The sequence below is a fragment of the Pundamilia nyererei genome, unplaced genomic scaffold (genome assembly GCF_000239375.1).
Source record: "Pundamilia nyererei isolate P.nyererei 1_Seehausen unplaced genomic scaffold, PunNye1.0 scaffold00033, whole genome shotgun sequence".
NCBI classification, from domain to species: domain Eukaryota; kingdom Metazoa; phylum Chordata; class Actinopteri; order Cichliformes; family Cichlidae; genus Pundamilia; species Pundamilia nyererei.
This window is the reverse complement of record NW_005187434.1, coordinates 2214295-2236158: the sequence shown is the minus strand read 5'-3', so window position 1 is coordinate 2236158 and position 21864 is coordinate 2214295. Positions and strand designations below refer to the sequence as shown.

The following is a 21864-nucleotide window of genomic DNA, read 5'->3' as shown; positions in this document are numbered from 1 at the left end:
CGCTCCTCCACCTGCCCACTCAGGTTTCCCAGAAGACCATTCTGCCAACCGCAGGACAAAAGCAGCACCAAAAGCCAACACCTCTCTCCCCCCGAAGCACTCGGACACAAAAGCGAGGGAGAAAAAAGCGATACAACACCTTTGTTTGCCGAGATTAAAACATGTTGCATTCTCTGCCTCCCTCCCTCTCTCCCCAGAGGTAACTCTACCAGGCAGGAGATGTGACTGTCAGCGAACTCTCTCCGTTCTAGGCAGCGCATAAAATCCGCCTTATTATTTCCGTGTTTCCTATTGTCTCGGTGTCATTGTGGCGAGTCTTGTGACACTGTGATTAGCTGATCAGGCTTGGCACAGCGTGAATGGGGCATCTCCTTTTGCTGTGCCTCCTGTGTGATACAGGTATAAAGTTGGTGATGTGACCAGACTTGTGCCCCAACCCAATTGTTAATGAACGAAACACAATCGCAGCTGATAAAAAGCAAAGGGAAAAAAACAAAACAAAACACCCTTACCTTCCCATATAGGGAATGCATCTCTGGTGATAACAGCTCAACAAAATCCACACATGGACTAACACAAAGCACTGCTGATTCAAAGAATAGGTACAGCTCTGTGTGTGCAGCAAATGCCTGATGAATTGAGCCATCTTGTCGTCGAGTTGGCAACAGCTCTTATGCAATTCCCAGGATTTTTATAAGTTAGGAGTTAACATGTGCACCAACACGCACATCAAAACCACCAGTCTGTCACTACAATGGGCAACTGTGGCAGGGAGGTCAGCCCTCAGATGCTCACTCTCACCACAGGGAGGTTTGTGGCAATCTGGCAACTGCAGTAGGAGGTCTCACTCTCATCAGCACTGCTGGATCAAGACCACTTCCTTACCTTTCTTTACTCTCATCTGCACAGGCTTTAAAATAGAGCTCACAAATTATTTGCCTGCAGTTGTTTCAAACCTCTTTCTTCATACGAAATCATTTACAGTGATCTCTGAGGAAAAATTAAAGGAAAGAAGGGATTGTTTTATGGAGAGAAGTGCAAACTTTGGAAAGGCTTATGGAGACCAAACTAAACAGATACATATAAGGCTCACTTGAAACTCTCCCCTTTATCCCGCAAGACAACAAAATGCCCAGATGACGACAGTGGGTGAAGAAGTGTAAAGTGGAGGTGTATTCAGGTGCCATGTAAGCTGGTTTAATCCTCCTTCATAGCATTTGTTGTGTCATTAAAGCTGTATGGGGTTGGGGATCATGTGACATGGGGCCTATTGACTTCTGTAGCCCTTAGCTAGGACACAACAGAGAGCCAGTGTGGTTTTCAGGGTTGCCACAAGTCAAAAGTGGATTTTCAAAGGCAGGTGTACCCTCAAAGACCACATAGGACCTTTTTTTTCTAGAATAAAAACGTGATAAAATTCAATAACAGGAAGACAAAAATAGACTCAACGTTTTACTCAGCAGCTTTATTTTTGTGCAAATCTCAGGAAACACAGTAGCTGAGAGACAAGAGATATGCTTTGCTTATACGTACCACAAGTCATCGGACCTGGCTACATGGATAAAAGAGTACAGATGTGCTATGGCATCCCTTTATGTGCCATGTGAGTGAAAGCAGTCTTTTTTTATTAAGATAAACGTGCTGAGGTTACTGCCTTTATTTAAAACCAGTCCATCGTTGTCCAACAATGAATTTTAAGACTTAATTTCTATTATTACATTCAGCTATGTGAAGGATTTTACTTTTATTCTCACCGAGCCTTGTAAGAAAAACATTCTACATTGCTGTTTCATTCATATATTATAACTGGAGAAAATTATTTTTTATAGGATACAGTACCATAAAGAGTTACAGCATATAGAGCGTGTAATATTGTGCATTTGATATTTTTTTAACATGAAAAAACACAAAAAAAGTACAATGTTGTCAAGAACTGCAGTTTCCCAGTGATGTTGGTCATTCAAGTTTTCTTTAATAACAAGTTCGATTCAAAGGTGAGACGAGATGGCACCATGCAGTGTGTAAGGCTGAGGTTTCCTACAAGAAGCCAAGTGAAGGATGAATGTATTTGGTAACAAAAGAAAAGAAGTATTAAGGAGTATTGTACTCTGCAAAGAAATGAAACAGAATACAGTCAGGTCCAGTCCAGTCGGCTTGTGTTTGGACAGAGACGCCCTTTGTTGTTTGTTTGCAGTTTTACTCTAAAAGTCCACAAATGGATTTTTTTTTTTTAACGAAGCAGTACAGATTTGATTTGAATTTAGACTTTCAGCTTTAATTTAACATTTTACCTTACTGTGCTATTCACAGAGCTATTCTACTTTATTTAAGCTATGTTGTGCTTAATGTTTTGGCTGCTGTGACACAGTATTTTCCCAAGTTTTAGGATAAATAAACGATAAAATATTAAGTGTTTGGGTATTACAGCCATGTAACAAACAGTTTATCCACGTTCCTGGGCTACATGAGCTGTATGGTCCTCATTATTTCCCCATAATATACGACCCTGACTGTAAATACTAAATCTGTAACTCTTAATTCTTTTTTTTTTTAATGAGAAAGTCCCAGTAAATATGACTCTACATTGGTTAATTGTTAGATAGCATGTTGTATGTGTTGCCGCTCTACTCAGTCTGGCTACTCTGTATTTGCCTCCTGTGCATCGTACCATACAGCGTTGATACGAGGTAGCAATTTTTTTTCCCATTTACAGCTGTAAACCATACAACCCAGGAGAATGATTAACAAATTTACATACAGTTCATTATGACCGAACAAGCATAACAAAGAAGCAATATTGCTTTTGGCTACAGCTCTTATTGCTGTCTTATGACAATATTAAAATAGCTCAGATGATTTTATAAAAGGCTTTGATTTTTTTTCCCTTTGATTCCAAGTGATTCTTTTAGACTCCAAACTGCCCAACATTATCCACACCTCATCATCCTCCCTTCAGAAAACTCTACACACTAATCCTTACCTACCCAGTATCTGCAAGCCTCGCCGTACTCCAGTATTTTTAAGACTTTATATATGCAAAAATAAAATATCGCAAATCTGCCAGGGACATGATGTGCAATTAAGAAAACACTCAACAAGAAAAAAACTCTGTGACAGAGTACTTAAATAGCATGGCTGATTTTCCATTAAAAATGGCTGAGATAAACTTATTCAAGATCTCGTAAACTGAAATGAGTTTCTGAAGTCATGTGAGTTACATTTAACAGGATTCAAGAGCTTTTTAATGAGTCCAAATACTCAAATTATTTCACCACTGTTTCAGCACCTAAGCCAGGATGTTTCACCCTGATCTCATTTGGGCTGCTGGTGTTCCCTAAGAGCACCGGTGAAGGTAGCTGTCCACACGTGCAGGGCCGTTCCGGCAGAGAGGGTGAGGAAGAAGAGGAAGGCAACTTGGAAACCAAACCAATCCACCAAGCCTCCGGCCAGAGCGCTGAACATCAGCTTCCCCAGCACCTCGAGAGTAGCCAAGAAACTGTAGTGGGTCGCCTACAGGGAGAATTGGCAGCCGAGAGGTAGGATGAGGGGAAAAGAGATTAAAAGGGGAAGGTAAAGTAGAAGGAAGTGAGAGGAGAGAAGGGGAAATGGAGAGTTTGGGAAAGAAAGACACATTGTGAGTAAAAAGAGATAGCAGTATTGGGAGTAGAGTGCAACACAGTTACAAAAAAGAAAACAAAAAACGTGAGACTTCATCCTATCCACCAGCACAGCTTATCACCTTCTGTCTCTTAGGCATTAACATGGTTAACACAATTAACCACTACAGGGAGAAACAGGGCGAGAGATTTGATCTGAAAACTTCTGGGAAAAACAAACTGCAAAAGAAGAGAAAAATCCAAAATGCTGGAATACTGGAAGAGAAAGCGTGAGATCATGGCCTGAGATGATGGAAAGAGGCCAAGTGAAGCAGGCTATCTGATCTCAGCCTTAGGCTTTCAAGAGCGGAGTGAGAGAGGGAGAACAAGAAGGAAAGAGATTACCTAATCTCCCCAAGCCTCCTCCCTCTGCCCAAGAGCAGCAGGTAGCTCTGACAAACATGGAACTCTAGTGACACCTAGACCATTACCTGAGCACATTAATTAAAATTAAGAAAAGCAGAATTCATTAGAACAAATGCTTCGAGTCCTATAATCAGAATACATTTACAAGAAGCCTGCACTGTTAATTGTGAATTTCCCAACTCTGGGGCTAATAAAGAAATCTTATCTTATCTGACAAAGAAATATTTTATCTACAAATTAGTTTTTGTGTTACAAGAGGAAAAAGATACCACACTTAACTTTATAGGACGTTTTTACAACTTTGTCGGGTTCAGAATTGTGCTTTTGTTTGCACACTGTCAACGAGATAAACAAGGGTAACATTACAATCCCTTAAATGTCCCGTGCTGCAAGAAATACTCGTAAGTGTTTCTTACTAAGTGACTTAAGTGTTTCCTGCATATTATTTGTATTACTGTAGGAACAGAGCCATGACAGTTAGTCCAATAATTTATCAGCAGATTAACCCTTAACTGGGATCACTTTGATTTCTGTTTTTTGTTAAAGCAAAAACATTTAATATTCTCTGCAGTAGGGCTGGGCCATATTATACCGTTCACGGTAATACCGGTATAATGTTAGGCAATGATAGGAAAATGAAATATCGCGACAGAATATGAGTAAAATGCGCATGCGCAGTGCCTTTGTTTTCATACACACATGGCAGATTGTTGAGTGAAACAGATGAACCAGAATTGGTTTGTAAAAATGGTGCAACTTCAGTGATGTGGAACTGGTTTGGTGTTTGTCTGTCAGATACACGACAAAGCACATTTTTTTGCAGAACATGCAAGCGGCCGTCGTTATTGTCGTATTTGTCGGACTAAGATGCTCTTAAATCTGGGAGTAATCTGGGTCCTAAACTCCGTATATTTCAGGTCAAACGAACACTGCAGCATCACTGGGAGTTAAAAACTGTCTAAATTCTTTCATCTTTAATAAAACGATCAGCATTGCTGCTTTACCAGGTGTAACTATGAAGTTTAACTTCCAGGCATCCATGAAAACAAAACTTATTACATTTAATGGAGTTAGAAGTTAGCAGGAAGCTAGCAGAAGTTAGCTCGCTAGTTTCGCTAGTTACCTAAGCATGATATAGCATGTTCTGACTGATTTCTGAAAAAATTCAAACGTACAGCTCTGCTTTCACTTCCAACATAAATGAAGACAGGAAACTAAACAGCAGTGACGTTTGTAGGGTTACTGAAGTTGGGCTAGCTGGTATATAATGATGTGCTACGTGATCGCTAGCGACACAGCTATGTTAGCATAACATAAACAGTGAAGCTGGAGGACGAACACTAACACTTTTCCACTTATAAAAGTTAACGTGAAGGTTCCTGATAGTTAGAGACAAATGCAATCGCATGGCAGGATGCTGTAAACGGCCCAAACTTCAGTCAGGAGAACAACTGAGATAATCCATCCACAATACGAGGTTAGTTATACTGCAACAACATGGGAATAGAGCGGTTGCCAAAGAATTCAACATTAATGAATCAATGGTACAGAAGTGGAGGAAGCAAGAAGAATGAGTTTAATAAAGTTTGATTTATCTGACTGCTTTGTTTCGCTTAATGTGCCTTATAATCCCGTGCACCTTATGGTCCGAAAAATACGTACTGCACACTACAGTTTAATGTTGCAAAGCACCTCTTTTTAACTTCAGTGGATATTATACATGGTTATGCTCAGGATATGTCAGCCCATTCCTACTAGAAATGCCTTTTGGTTAAACTTTCAGCAAGGAATTTGCATTTGCACTGTTACATTTTTATAAAGCTTTAATGTACATAAAAACCAGCTTCTTGTTTAAGTGAAAATAAATGGAAGGTTGTCTTTTTGCGCTAGTAATGTTGTGGAGTTGTATTTTGTCTCGCATCAATTATATCGTCAGTTATATCGTTATCGCAAATTTTCAAATATATATCGTGATAAATATTTTTGCCCATATCGCCCTACTCTACTCTGCAGTTCACTACAGTCTTTTCTTTTCTTATTTATGGGGGTTTTTTTTAGATTTTGGAGAATGGACCATGCTCACTAAATCAGCTGAGGGCATTTCTCACTGGAAAAAAACAAAGACTGAAAATCATATCAGAATCTGATGAGTGGTGAGTGGGGTCTGTGGTCTGCAGGCTGAGGTAGAGCGCTCTGAGAGCCTGTGTAACCACAGTTAAGTGAAGTGCCTTTATTCTGAGCAACTTGTTTAACGGATTCGGTTTCTTTCTCCTGGGGATCGTTAACAAGCACTCACAGTATCAGTTTTCTGTTACTGGATAGCACTACCTTCAGTAACGCACACATTTACACACCAAGCGCAGGTGAGCTAATGCTCTCCTCTCATGTATGTACACACAGACCAAAATCCCACACCGACACTACAAAGAAAAACAGCCAGTCTGTGTCATGAGAATCTCTCAGATTAACCTCTGCTCTCCTTGTGAAATGCTGTACTTGTTCTCTCTCCTTTCATTAAGTTTAATTTCATAACTGGATCCTGGTGTCTGTGCTTCAGCTTGTGATTTTTTTCCCCTTCATCTTTCTTTTTCACTTTAGGACTGACAGCAATTTAAATGATAATTTGTCACCTTCAGAGATTGACTGAGTGACGTCTGAATGGCTGTGTGAAAAACGATCACCTCCAGGCAACGCTGGCCCAGATACGACGGGGACAAAAGGAGTTATGTCAAAGAGGAGAAAATGAGCAAGGAGAGGAAAAAATTCAGAGTTGGAAAAGAGAGCGTTTAAAAGACTAGAGAATGACAAAGAGACAGGCAGTAGGAGGGACAATGTCAGCAAGGGGGCCAGCAATGCAAGGAAACTGGGGCTGCTGAAACTTGACATTTTCCAGGTGGAAACAGCTGATGAAAACTGACAGGTACAGGTGACAAAAGGTATGGCACTTAATGCTGAAAGATTTCCCTCTCCAGCATCACTTTGACAACCAAAGGAAATGAGCTAACATTACATAATTTAACCTAAACAGAGGTGGTTGGTTGGGGGGGGAGACAGAGGGTGAAAACAATGAAAAGACTGTATTGTTGGCTTGTTGAGCCACAGGAGACCTAACAGTAAAGCACAACGCAATAAACATTAAAAAAGATGATGACAACAGAGCAAAACTTGTACATGAAAGCAGCCCTGGGCTAGTTAATGAGCTTGTTGGCGGGAATGGACAGAACTCCTTTTTACCTGAATGCTTTCCTCGGCCCTCTGAGTGCAATGCATCATGGTAGTGAAGGTGAGCGTGGTGATGAGACCACCCAGGAAGTGTTGAACACTCATGCTCAAGACTGCCATACCTGAGAAAGCACACACACGCAAGTAAAATGGATCAAAACCAGCCTTGACGCATCTGAGTCTAACTACAATAAGACAACAGAAAACCCAGCAGTTCCTTTTCTGAAAGCAGGCAGAAAGCTTGCAGCTTTACACGTCGTTTTCTCTGCTACACTACTCACTTTACAATTCTATGTTAAAGTGAAAGCAGAGAGACAAAGCAGCGAGAAACGGTAATCTGCTGAAGTGCAGCTCCCCCCCCTCAGTCCCAGTCCCCAAAACACATGTAGTGTATCCTCTGAGGGGAAGTGGCAGAGCAGTGTTAGTGGGGAAACAGAGGAACCACAGAGCCTATCTGTCTCTGCTCCCACTAACACTGAATTATTCACTCAAGCCGCCAGAGTTTTTGCCGAGCAAGACTCTTCAGTCAGCGACATAAGACTGGTGGAGTCAAAAAGATACACCGACTGATCAGACTGGAAGAACGGGAAGCGGAGGGTTATCATGTAATATTGAAAAATCTGAAACTGAATGGTTTTTTTCTGTTTTGAGGGTTTTTAGTCAAGTTTTCCTGAAATCTTTGTTCTGGGTTTAAAATGGAGGCGGGAGATGCCTCTACTTTGAGTTGGAGAAGCTTGATAGGGTAAGAGACGGGCTCAGGAGGAGATGAATGGTGTGAATGTGAATCCCGACCGGCTGTTCAGCGCAATCAGATGTGTCATTCAGACATTAATGAATGAATAACTGTCTGGAGGGAGACCTCTCCTACAGACGTCCTCCACATCATGCATTAAGACTGAAAGCTTGAACTATAGGCCACTGGTTAACACAAGGTCTAACAGCATTTGAAACTGCCAGTGACATTAGTACCAGGCTTTACATCCAAAGTTTGACCTTTCAAACTTGACCCACTTTTCCTTCTAAGGGTTCTTCACTTGTCATACAGCTGACACAAAAAGTGTTCAAAATCTCAAACATTTTATATTGTAGTCATTCATGATTTCAACAACTCTCTTTTCCCCAATCTTCCTATTTTAGTTGCTCCCATTAAGGGATCCCAATAGGATTGTTCGCCTCCATCTAACCCCTTGCATTCTTTTCCGTCACTCCAACACTCTGCATGTCCTCCTTCACTACATCACGAATCTCTTTTCTTCCCGCCTGGCAGCTTCATGTTCAGCATCCTTTGTCCAATAATCCCACTATCCCTCCTCTGCACATGCCAAAACCATCTCACCCTTGTCTCTCTGATATCCTCATTTCTAATCTTGTCCATCCTGGTCACTAAGCACCTGGCACCTGTCTTTCTGTCAGGGCCGCCATCTCCAAACTACACATCATAAAAGGACTCACTACCAAGTTGCAAGCCTTTCCTTTCCCTCTTGCTGCACTCACCTGTCACAAATCACCCCTGACACTTTCCCCCATCCACTCCAACCTGCCTGCACCCTCTTGTTCACCTTTCTTCTGTACTGTCTGTTGCTTTGGAGGGTTGACTTGAGATATTTAAAATCATTATACCTGTCTCTCTCTCTTATTCATACACATGTATTCTGTCTTACTTTTGCTGACTTTCACTTCTGTTCTCTTCAGAGCACACTTCCACCTAACCAGGCTCTCATCCATCAGCTCTCTACTTTCACTACAGAGCACAATGTTATTTGGAGACATCACAGTCTCTCCATAGGCTCCAGCTAACTTCATCTGTTAGCCTGTCCATCACCACTGGAAACAAGAAGGGGTTCAGGGCCCATCCCTGATGTAATCGCACCCCTCACTTCAGACCCACCTGTCACTCCTACCACACACTATACAAATTGCCAGTTTAAAGAAGAAGGTTTTGGAAGCCCTACTTCTAAACGTCTCTTGTTATATATCCGACTGGAGCGATGACGTGTTAGGCCAATGACTACAGGTCAGCTTCAAGTGCACATGGAAATGCATTAAATCTGAATGAATCTACTGAAAGATTTACATCTTATCCTGTCACAACAAATGTCTAATGTAAAACCCTGCTACCGAAGTCTTACTTAACCTCAATATCAAGTTACTTTCCTGTCACTGTCACTATAAACAAACAAAGAAACAAATAAATAAATAAATAAATATCAGCTGCTTAACCACAGAACTAACACTCATTTTACACATATCCAGAACCTAAATGCACTAGCAGAAATACCATAAAACAATAGCATTGCAGTAAACCTGGGGACTATCATTGCTTGTGTCTTGCTGAGCCTGCCATAAGTACTGAACAGCATTATTTTTGCTGACTTCATTCCCTGCTGATAAAACTGTAACTGTGGCCACTGTTAGGCTTTGTAGCTTCACTGTGTTTGGTGTGTGTGTGATATTATTCACTGCCATTCACAATTTTTAAAACAAAGAATATAAAGATTCTAGGTTAATATGGGTCAGTGAGTATTAACACTTGTTTATTTGATTACTGCATATATGCTCATTGACATGATGACCAAACATGTAGCTCTTTGTTTTCATTGCCCGCTTCTGTCATATTTACATCAGAGCACCAAACATAAACCGGACTAAATAATCCAGAATTGTAGCATTTGTTAAAATATTTTGAAATCATTTACTTTGTGACCATTGTCTTATTGTGGGTTTGCTTCTCACCTTTCATGAGCGGTGATGGTTCGAGGACAGTGAGCAGAGAACTCTGGAAGACCATGCTGATTGTTCGCAACACAAACACGCGCCGCATCAGGGCCCCGATGCTGAGGAAAAACCAGCAAACAAGAAGATCATCAAAGAGCTGTTAACTAACTTTTAAGTGTATTGATGAGCAGTGTGATACCTGATGAAAGCCACTCCGAGCTAATATCATTAAATTTAGAGACACTTTGTTTGTTTCTTCGCATTTCACAGACGCACGCGCGCACACAGTTACATACGTGCACGTGCATAAGTAAACAAGTCCCCAGACACTAATTGATTCCCTGTTAGTGCAAGAAAATCATCCCCCTGTGGGTCTGGTTCATGACGTAATCAATAACCTAAGGAGATCCCCAGCATGAGAAAGATAATTAATCACTGTTAACATACATAAAAACACACACACGCACTCACACTGTTGTGTGACATCAGGGATTAACAATGCCAATCACTCAGAGGATACCTGCCACTCAAGGGACTGTGTGTGTTTGTTTATGGGTTTTTTTTGCATGTAATTATTTATGTGTTTTAAAAAAAGGTTGTGAGAAAGAAAGGGACACACAAGACAGGTTATCTGATTTAGTTAGGTAAGAAAATCTGAATTTATCTTTCATATTCAGACAGACTCTTTAAACATGTCTGCCAGTATAAATGTGACAGGAAACGAGGAGAAATAATGGTTCCTAAATAGATCTGTACCAGGGCTGTCGTGATTATATTTTCCAGCGGAGCTATCGACTATATTGATAAGTTATTTGATTACATGATTAATGGATTAAAACCTGTGCGTTTCAAAACATCTCAAAACCTAAAACCCAAGTTGATGCCATAAACTCTTTTAAATTTAATGTATTTTTATTTCTGTTCAAGACCCCCCCTCTTTCTTCTTTCACTCTTCCCTGTATCTTTATCTGGCTCTCTCTTCCCCCTGCACCCAGCGTTTCCTTACCTCTCTACTGGAAAACCAATCCTGCATCATTCACATGCTAAAGACATTCTTCTCTCTGTTGCTCCTTTGCCTCCCTTCTCAATGACAGCCTTTCATATCATGCGCTCTCAAGAGATGCTGAGGGATGTGTGTGTGTGAGAAAAAGAAACCTCCCTGGCTGCCACCTCACACGGGCCAGGCCCAGATAAGAATAACTACGTTCTCAGGTTGCCAGGGGCAGTTGTAAAGGGGGTCACTCACTGACCACTCAGCCGTTTCTGATGGTAGTGAGGATATACCTTCCAACGGAGCTTTTAGAGGAGGAACAACAGCCCAGCCTAACTAACAGCCCTTTCTGTGTGTGCGTATGTGTGTGTACGTGCAGGTGATGAGAAGTAGTAACCAAGTGGAGGAGCTGAGTGTACGTACAATCAGAAACTAGTTTTAACACTGAATCTACTACACATTTGTCATAACAGACCCACAGGCACAAACCACTGCTGTGCAATGATGTGATTTCACTTTTTAATTCTCACAGCTTGTAAAATCAAGTTAAAACTAAGGGGTTATCTTCAGCAGTCACAGGAGAAAGCATCATACCAAAAATAAAAGAAAAACAGTTCATACTTGAGAAAAAGAATTCTTGATTCTCACAAAACAGGAGATGATTATACGAAATATTCACTCCACCTGTACAGGAATGGACTGTGAGAATCCAGTAAAAACATCACTTTTGCAGAAGACACACTTTCAAGCCAGAGTGAAGCATGTCAAGGACAACCCAGATTTGGTCGGATGAGACAAAACTAGAACCACAGTACCTGCAAAGAACCCACACAGGCACAGGGAGAATGTGCAACCCCCACGCTCAAACCCAGAGCTTCACACAGTTCAAATAAATTACTACTATACATTTCAGGGGAAGACAGTTTGAGACTGGATGAAGCCAGTGATTTATTTCCCAATGTACAGTCTTTGAATTTTATTGTACAATGGTTTTAAGCCTAAAACATCACCAAGAATACTTACTAAGTATATTTTGGGTCAGTGCAAAACCTTGCAAAACGAAAAAAAGATTGGTAATGAAATTGATGGCTTGTACAAATTTAAAGGTATAATTTCCAGGCTAAATCTGTCTATCTTGTGCAAAATAACACATTTAGAGAGTATTCTCTGTGTTGTGAGGGTGTGAAGATTTTACCGCCTTTACAAGTTACATAGGTGTGAAATGGAGACATCTTTTGAAAGCACTTTCCCTAAAAAAAAAAAAAAGAAGAAATTTTTGCCTTTGGAGGCTTTCTTTGTGCTTGCTAGTGTCACCTGACAAGTGGAGAAAGCCTGGAATCCAAGTGGAAGAAAAAGGACAAACAGACTGACATAAGAGAGAGCACATGGCAACTGATACATGTCAACAAACAGGCAAGCAAACACACTCATACAGCACTGACACAGATAACAAAACAGGGCAACAGAGACTTTGCTTATCCATTAGCTCGTCATTATACCATGTACATCTAACATATGCTAATTACTTTATGCATATAGGTGCAGAATGTTCTAATCAGCAAAGATGTGAATTAATAGCAAGAATAAGGATTTATATTAAGACTACATCACTGCATGGAGTGGGAACTAACATAATATCCTCTGTCCAGGTATTGTTGTTAGTCACAGTTCCCATCGCATCACAATGGCCATAGGCAGGGCCGTCCTACAAAGTGATTCTATAGGCAGATCGAATAATCTTACATAACTGTGGTCAGGTGCAAATGGCACAATTTTATGTCATCTGTATTTAACATGGAAAATGTTTAAAAATCATATTATTAACACAAAAGATGTTTATTCAAATACACCAGAGTCTATGGAAATTTGTCTTTTTTTATTATTGTAAGATTGACAGGTTTGTTTGTTTTTCCTGAAAAGGTTTTTGGTATAAACAGTAATTAACAAATCTCATAACTTTACAAATCTTTAAAAAGTTTTATAAATTACTTTTTTGGCTCCTCCCTTCAAGAGTCACCAGAATGGATCATCTTCCTCCATCTCACCTGATCTCACCCCATTCCTAGCATCCTCTTCTGTCACACCAACCCTCCACATGTCCTCCTTCACCACAGCCACAAATCTTCTCTGTGGTCTTCCTCTTTTCCTCCTGCCAGGCAACTTAATCTTATCCAGTATCTGTACTCTATACATGCCTAAACCATCTTGCCCCTTTTTGTCTCCAAACTGCATCTAAGCTGTCCCTCTGATGTACTTGTTTCTAATCCTATCCATTCTGGTCACTCCCGGTGAAAAGCTGAGTATCTTCAACTCTACCACCTTTCTTTTTGTTAGTGTCACCATCATAGATGGTCTTGCTAACATCTTGCAAACCTTCACTTGCCACTTTCCTTCTGTCATACATCACCACTAACACTCGTCTCCACCCACCCCACCTTTCCTGCACTCTCTTCTTTACCTCTCTTGTGAACTACTGTCCATTGCTTTGGACGGTTGATTCCAGGTATTCAAACTCCTTTACTACCCTTCTCCATTCCATAAGCATTCTGTCTTGCTTCTGACTTTCATTCTTCTTTTCTCCAGAGCATACTTTTACCTCTGAAGTCTATCTTCCACCTCTTCCCTACTTTAACTACAGATCACCATTACCATCTATAAAGACCATAGCGCACAGTCTTCCTTCCTGACTCCTCTGTTAACCTATTCATCACTATTGGAAACAAGTAAGGGCTCAGAGCAGATCCCTGATGTAATCCCACCCCTGACAATGTTTATTCATCTCAAACTGTTGTAATTTACAATTGAATGTTCTAACAGGTACCTGTCTGTCACCTGTAGCAGAAAGTCTACCATCTTATACCTATCTGTAAAGGTGACAATTAAAAAAACTAGGTGGATATTGTGTCAAACTTGAGGGGTCCTTGTGTGTGTGTTTGCATTGTGTCTTTGCACACATCAGTGTTTGTCTGATGGATTTGCTGCTCATGTCCACGCTCCAGAGAGGGGGTTCCCATGCTCTCAAACAAGGCAGTGTTTACTTAAATTACTGCAAACCATATAAAGAGTGATACGAGGCTTAAAACATGAGATAGAGAAGTAAAGGAGACAGTCAGTGCACACAAAATCACAGACGAAAATAATGGTGGGTAAGTAATTTCTTGACAGCCACTCTTCCACTTAGACCCTTTCTGATAAAGCTTCAGTGAACAGTAGGTGAAACAAGTGAAGTGAACTTTTTCACCAGTTTCCTCAAATTTTTAAGGACTCACTACATACACACAAAGCACAGTTTTTAAGGCTAATAGCTCTTTGAGAATTGTTTGATATTTCACGTTATGAAACCACTCTGGCCTATGCAACACTGCATACTGTGAAAAGTATTACTACTGTTTATTTCATCATCCTTAGTTAATCAGTGTGTTTACTGGACTATTATTTTGTCTCAGTTTTACTGAAGTAAACACTAAAAAGTAATTAACACTGGAAATACTCAAAGTCATTATAAATTTACAATAAATGCTAATAAATACTGGAGTATTATAAAAGATTAGCACTATAGGACACTTTATTTTAGTTTCCATATAATGGCCCAGTTGCTTAGAAGTACTGTACTTATCTCACAACATACATAGTGTTCAGAGCACAATGTTGTGCTCAAGTATCTGCACTAAAGAGGTGATTGTTTTGTGTGTGCGTTATGCTTGGACACCAGATGTGAAACCCATCCAACAAGACTAACACCTGGGCTCATCGGATGGTGATCATGAGAACACATGGCTACATCAAAAGGGAATGGGTTCTTCAAAGGGGAATGTTTTGACAAATAGTATGACGTTGAAGTCTGACCTAGCTAAAAGTAATAAACTACAAACGAGAGAGTACCATTTTATTAGAGCTGAATACCTGCTAGAATGGAGGCAGGAGGGGGAGGGCACAGTAGGCCATTCTCTATAAATTAAGACCCCCCCTCCTACCGCCCGGTGTGTCTGTCTTTAATAGGGTTTGATTTTGTTTGTCTACTGTTTGCATCCCCCAGGGCATTTTTGTCTCTTTTTTGTCTGAGCTTTGGGTTTATTGGAAATGCTTTTCAATAAACTCTTTTATGCAATTTAAACTTGAATCTATAGTGGTTTTTGTGTATTTTCTGACTACATTAGTAATAGTTTAAGATTTTTGTTTAGAGAGTAAATCAAATCTTCACCTCCAATTTTTGAAACAACAGAATAGCCTTGTTGGTGCCTATCAAACTATTATCTCTGCAGTTTATTCTTGGATTCAACGAAAGAAATGGGTAAAAATTATGTGTTTTTGGTACAGCCTGCTTGTAACAAAGTACCTAAAGCTACAATTTAAAATTGGTTCTTTGCTACAGTTGTCTGTTATGTATAGAAAAATTACAGGTTCATCTCTTGAGTAAGGAGTCTTTTTATGTATGAATGATTCAGGGGACAGTGTTATGTGGCTTAACAAAAACAACTAAACAAAAATAAGAAACCCCAACAACATACTCTGAAAATGGTCAGGTTCAAGGACTAGACCGAAAATGAATGACAAAGCAGTCAATGTCCCAAGAAACATTTTATAGACCTTCAGAAAACCCAAAGAACTATTGTTCAAGACCACTTTAAAAAGTGCACAGTACTATATAACAGAAATGAATAGCCCTATAAGAAAGTGATTTTGCAATGTCTTCTTGGATTGATGGTGATGGACTTTTTTCAGTACTCTTTAGCACTTGATATTAAATAATCGATTAACTGAAGAAAACTACCTGCCAGGTTAGTTCATGATTAAATATCTTAGTTTCAAGCCCAGGTGACTATTACACAGTTTCATGAAGAATGTGGAGTTAGTAACATGCAATTTAAAGTTTTTCACAGGCATTTTACACATTTTTCAAGGGCAAACACCCCCCAAAGACGCCGCTTAAATTGAAGGGTTTTGCAAAGTGAGACCACTTAAAAGAGTCACAAAATATTTCTGCCACAGAAAGGCCATGGTGAAACCAGTGATAAATGATGGTGCTGATGAAGGCTACCTAAACTGAGCGAGCAGCAGGCCTCCCAGGGACGATCCGCAGATGGAGAAACCCATGGCGATGACGCCGTTCCAGAAGCCGAGCTCCCTGGCAGTCATGTGGTGATCCAACAGGAACAGAGGAAACATGGTTACTGCACCCTGCTCACCTGCATACACAGTGATAGTAGACAGAGGTGGACAAGAAGAAGAAGTCCAAATGAATGATGAATTAAAATGGGTGAAGGGTCAGGATGGTGGTATAGGGGTTGTAGGATACAATGAGTAAAAGACGCATTATCTACCGTATACATCTGACTAAGCATTGCTATTTTCACCAACGGTAAATATAAGAGACACTTTCTGAATACACATGCCTATTCCAATCACAGTCAAATATTATGAGGGTGCTGTATCAAACTGTTTAGCCTGCAACACTGAAAAATAAAACATGGTTTTCCTGGGATGACGACTGCAGAATCAAATGCGGAACATGTGGCGCACCCAGGCCTATTCCTGGAAAGTGTCAATAATAGATGCCTGACAAGAAAAAGAATACCATCAGTCACTTTATCAAACGGGGGCCTAGCACTTTTCCTAAAGCACAAAAAGGAAAACACAACAAAAACACAGAAACTTCCACAGATGAAACAGACCGCACAAAGACCTTTCAGTCAAAATAAAAAGTTTCTGTCAGGCAGTAAGACTTTCTCTGTGTGGTATTGAGTGTGGGGGTAATGTTCTGCTGAACATTACAGTAAAATATTCAGTGGTGCCGACTATACGCCATTATTATATTAATGGAGACTGACTTCAGAAAGACAGTGGGACCAAGGAGCTGTATGAGTGACAGCTTGGCTCCCAGACTGCTGTCAAATACGACACAACACAACCGACGACTCACTCACTCAGTCAGCCAGGAGACAAACAAAAATAGAGAACGAGGGGGGGGAAAAAAGACAGATGAAACAGACTGAAATGAAAAAAATAATAAGAGAAAGCCGAGGAGCTAGGTAGGGAGTGCAGCAGCGGAATTAGAGTGTCACTGCCGAAACAGCGGTGTGACAAGCCTGCGGAAATTCGGGGAAGGAAACGTGGATTCTCCACGTCTCCCTCCTCTGTCACTCATATTTTACTGCTGGAAATTTGCATATGGTTATCAGAGATGGGAATGACCATGTTCGAGCTTGTCCTGAAAGGTCATTTAGTCAGAAAGGATTACTTCTAAAACAAAAGTGTTTGACTGTAAAATATTTGTTGTTTAGTGCTTCAGAAAATATGCAGAATGACCCAAGAACTGCCACTGCAGCAAATCTAAAAAGGTTTCTTACATCACACAAAGGAGGGAAACCCCATAAAATGTGCAGATTTTAATAGTGGTTGATTTATATTGCTAACTTGAAATGAATAAGTCACATGTACTAACAACACATAAAACCAGAAGTTTAAATTTCACAAGGGATATCCAGAACTTGTGCATAAATAATAATAATAATTAAGGAAAAATAATATTACACTGATGCATCACTAAAAATTAATCAATGTCTCACTATTTCAAAACTATTTTTACAATAAATCTAAAAAAGTTTGACTAATTATAGAATGGATTCAGAACAATTTTGACAATTCTTCAAGGAGCAAATTCAGATTCAGAGCAGAATGTTTTTGGGTTCCCGCCACACAAATGTAAAGACATGATGCTTTCCCTTTTTCTACATCCTGATAAAGTAAATATTTTTGAGTGCTGGTTGTAAAAAACAAAACAAAAAACCCCCCAAACAAACAAAGAAAACCCAAGCCATATTTTACTGCAGTCAAAGCAATTAAACGGTGGCAAAAAGGGAAAATCTGAGTAAATGAGTGGTAACAACGATGCTGCAGACATTAAAATCCTTGAACTTTAATGCACCTTGTGAGGAAAAAAAACAAAACACTGGAGATCATATTAGTTTTGATCATCGGTATCTTATAGAGATTACACTCATAAACAGTGACACAGGAATTTATTGTTTATTACAGTATGGCACATTTTTTTCAGCGGTCAAGCGCAACTTAAACGTATAGCAGCAAATTTCTACAGAAAACAGTAAAATCCTTTCAGTCCATGCACTCCGTGGGTGATGTCTGTGCATTACTCACATTTTAATCTGTCATCCTCTGTGCTGAACTGTTCTGAGTTGTATCAACTGAGCAATAACCATGTTAGTCATAATAAAGTAAACACTGGCAGCAGCAGTACCCATGATGCCAGAGTTGTTTACCCATGGTTCTGCGCTCCTGTGCCTGTCTGTCTGTTGTTCAGCTCAAAGCTCAGAGCTTTCACAGTCCTGCCTTCAACTAATTATTTCTTTAAAGGGGGGAAGGGGTGGTAACATGCAGGCACGCACACACACACACACACACAAAACAAGGCTGATTATTCCTTTCTATAAATATTCTCAAAGCAACAATTGTCCATTTCAGCAGGGATTTCATTAAACATCCGCTAAGATTAAACAGAGTGGAGGGAAAATCAGAACGAATGGAACAAGACTGAAGGAGAGAGATGGCAAGAGAAGAAGAAAGTGATGAGGGAGAAATAAAGAAAAGGTGAAAAACTAAGAGAAAACAGGAACACAAAAAAAAAGAAAAAAAGGACGAAGAAAGAAATAGGTGAAAAGGGCAAGAAAAGCAGGGGCAAAAGTGATGTGGTGCAAGAGACAACAATCATAAAATACATAAAATGATATGAGTTAAACATGACTGGAGAGATAGGACAGGGATGGAGACTGCTAGAGACAGAGGAAGAGGAGGAGGGGCAGATGAACAGAGACAATGTTAGGAGGTTAGTGAAGAGGAAACAGAGGAGGAATGGCAGGCTCAAAGAAAAGTGTTTACAGAGAGAGCAGAAAGACAGCATTATTTAACATTATAAGTGACAGCATGAAGGAAGCTCTGTTTATTCTACTAATTTAAAAAGTGCCCTATAGTAGGGTGGTGCAGATGGACAATGATCTCTGGGATAAGCGACGATCTCTTGACAACCAAGAGAATGTTTTGTTTTCTCATCAAAGCATGAAATTATTACCATCAATATTACATTCATATGACAGTTTATCATGTCTCCTCAACTTTTTAGCTCTTGGTGTGAGTGGCCGTGAGAGAAAAACTGTAGGTGAAGAGTACAGGACAGACAGATGAGCTACTTTAAACATACATAAAGAAGTTGGAAGAAATCAAAAAGAGCCAGGCAAATGTTATGACATAATACTGTTTTAGCTGTCCAGCTGATATCTGTCCACTTCTGTTAATTACAGCAGACAACAAAGCTCTCCTGCTGGTATACTTTGTTATTTCTCTTTGTGCTGGAAGTGGGAAATAAGCTCCCCGGTGTGTCTTTTCCTCTCTTTCATCAGGAGCAGTAACACTGTTGTTTTTTTAGGGCACACAGTATGAATCAGGGTGGGTGGCTAGCAAGTGCCAGTGCACAAACGAATAACAAAAATACAAAACCTGGCATTGATCGATGACACTGATGACTCATATCATTCTGATAGATATCAAAACCATTCAGTGAACCCACGTGCCCTATGGATGGAGAACAGATGACAAAAACATGCCATCATAGGATAAAAGTGATCAGATCAAGCAGGACAAGTGGGCCCAAAATATGCATAACAGAGATTTTCTCACTGAACTGGTCAACTTTTCCTTAACTCTTTACCCCCTTAAAAGTCTACTAGGAATAACCTTTGAAGCTCTCTTCTGAACTGAGAGGTTTCTGTCAGATGTCAGGCCTGCTTATAGAAAATGACTGTGTGACCATGAGAAGTGCATCGGCTAGCCTTGGAAAAACCTGAAAACTATTGGTCATTAAACCACGTATTTATTGAGATATACAGAAATATCAAAAAAGCGTCATTAAGGATATAGGGCAGGTCATCAAATGTCGCCTTTATGGGGGAAAGAGTTAAGCCTCTCGGTTGCCTGTATAAGCATGTTTGCAGCAGACGGGGGATAACTGGTTATATGTATAGGGATCACAGACAGATAAGCTTGAGATGAGGGGAAAAGGTCAACGAGGACATTGGGGTGAAATGCTGACATTCATGCTGCACCTTAAACAAAAGAGCTGGCAGAGCAGGTCCAGGAGAGATCACCGAGGACACACAGTCAACATTTAGTGACCCTTTATCACTCCCTGGTGAAAGCAAGGTAAAAGGAGACAGGTTCATACATACTACATGTCTCAGCAAAGCACTACACACACTCTCTCACACACTCACACACACAAACATAGGTATAAACACACACACCTTCAGCTCTTTGGGTTCCCTCAGGACAGAAGAGTAAACAGAACCCTCTCTGAACACAATTACATATAATCCTGTGTATATTAGGCTATTGACACAAACAAGTCCCTGCAGATCGATGCAGATGTTCCCCATGGCCCGTAGGTCTCACGAACACTGAACGATACATCATCACTCCAATTCAAACCTGCTACATTACTGGGCTGCTTATGCTTGTCACTTGTGTTTATTTTCTTAGTGCAGTATTACTATGCACATCCTTTCCATCTTAAGGCAGCTGCACAGTTTCCATTTAGGTTTTTAAAGCATTTCAAGCAATCAGGGGAATATCCTCAATAGTTGTCAATTAATAAAGGCAGCTCATGTTGATTTCAGTTCATTAAGGCAAATCAATCATAAATACCTGTGGTTCATGTGGTAAAAAGGAGGATTTATATCTTTAAATGTCTAAAATGATCATGCACCCATGGATAAATGTGTTTATTTCTCTTTCCATTTTGCTCTCCGTTTCTCAGGGCACCATGTGGCGGTTGTTCATTAATTCATCCCCTCCTTCAGCCTCCCTTCCTGCAGGCCTTCCTTTTCCCTCTGGAAAATAACCCCCACTCTCTCTCCAAGTTTTTCTCTAAATCTGCTAGCTAAATCTAATGCAGCAGTGCTGCATTAAATTCTTTCCTTGCAAACCTTATATATTTTTTAAATTGCTGAGGCATTGATGCAACTTTGTGGTTATCCTGGAGGCATTAGTTGATGGTGCCAATGAGCTGTATCACAGTACACTGCTGCAGTTTCTCATATTATGTTTCCTAAATTCATATATCCTCAAAGCCATCTTTTGAGCAGGAAATGCTAAAGTTAAAAGCAGGAACAAAGCTTCACTTCTACTGTTCATCCATCCATCCTTACACCTGAGCTGTTTCCTGGAGAAAGTCACCAGGGTTCACACTTGTCAAGCATACAGGGCCTCTGTTTGACAAGTGGTGGACTGCAAATTGCTGCTCTGATGTATTTATTTAGTATTTAAAAATTCTACTTATTATAAATAAAAGGTGGCACAGGCACACTTGTAGAGCAAAAAGTGCTTATATGGACACACAATCAGATTTTAACTTCCTCTATATTTATCTATTCATACACACTAAAGCATCTGTATTCCAAGGATAGAAAGCTGACTTTTAGTGTCTTTAACACATTCACATACATATCGTATCTAATAAATCAGTTCGCCTTATACCCACACTGATGTCCAAACACTCTTTTGTTTAGCCACGTGCACTCGTAGTATCGTGACTTAGCTAAATGTGTTTTCCTATGGATCAAATTACAGCTTATCCGATATTTAATGAACTGATGTAAAGGAACCTCATGGAAGTCAAAGGAGCTTGCAAAGGAAAGCGTCTGGACTTCTTTAAGTTGCTTGAAGACGTTTCACCTCTCATCCGAGAAGCTTCTTCAGTTCTAAGGTCAAATGGTGGAGATAAGGTGGGGCCAGGTTTCACAATGAACACACCCGAAACTCTGGCTGATTGGGACCCACACCCAGTTTCACACCTTGGCTCAGGCGATTAGAGGATCATCAGGGGGTCCTTTTGTCCCTCTGTGGGGG

General features: G+C 40.2%; 1 protein-coding gene across 2 annotated transcripts in view; it reads right to left on the bottom strand.

The window, feature by feature from the left end:
- Positions 1 to 3214: 3214 nt before the first annotated feature.
- Positions 3215 to 21864, bottom strand: part of mfsd3 (major facilitator superfamily domain containing 3) — a 26918-nt gene continuing 8268 nt past the window's right edge. For both annotated transcript variants that reach the window (XM_005729476.2, XM_005729477.2), the window contains exons 3-6: positions 15989 to 16136; positions 9978 to 10078; positions 7257 to 7366; positions 3215 to 3510 (exon numbers count right to left, since the gene is read on the bottom strand). In XM_005729476.2, coding sequence (XP_005729533.1) covers positions 3313 to 3510; positions 7257 to 7366; positions 9978 to 10078; positions 15989 to 16136 — 557 coding nt within the window. In that variant the 3' untranslated portion in view covers positions 3215 to 3312. The remainder of the gene's footprint in view (positions 3511 to 7256; positions 7367 to 9977; positions 10079 to 15988; positions 16137 to 21864) is intronic.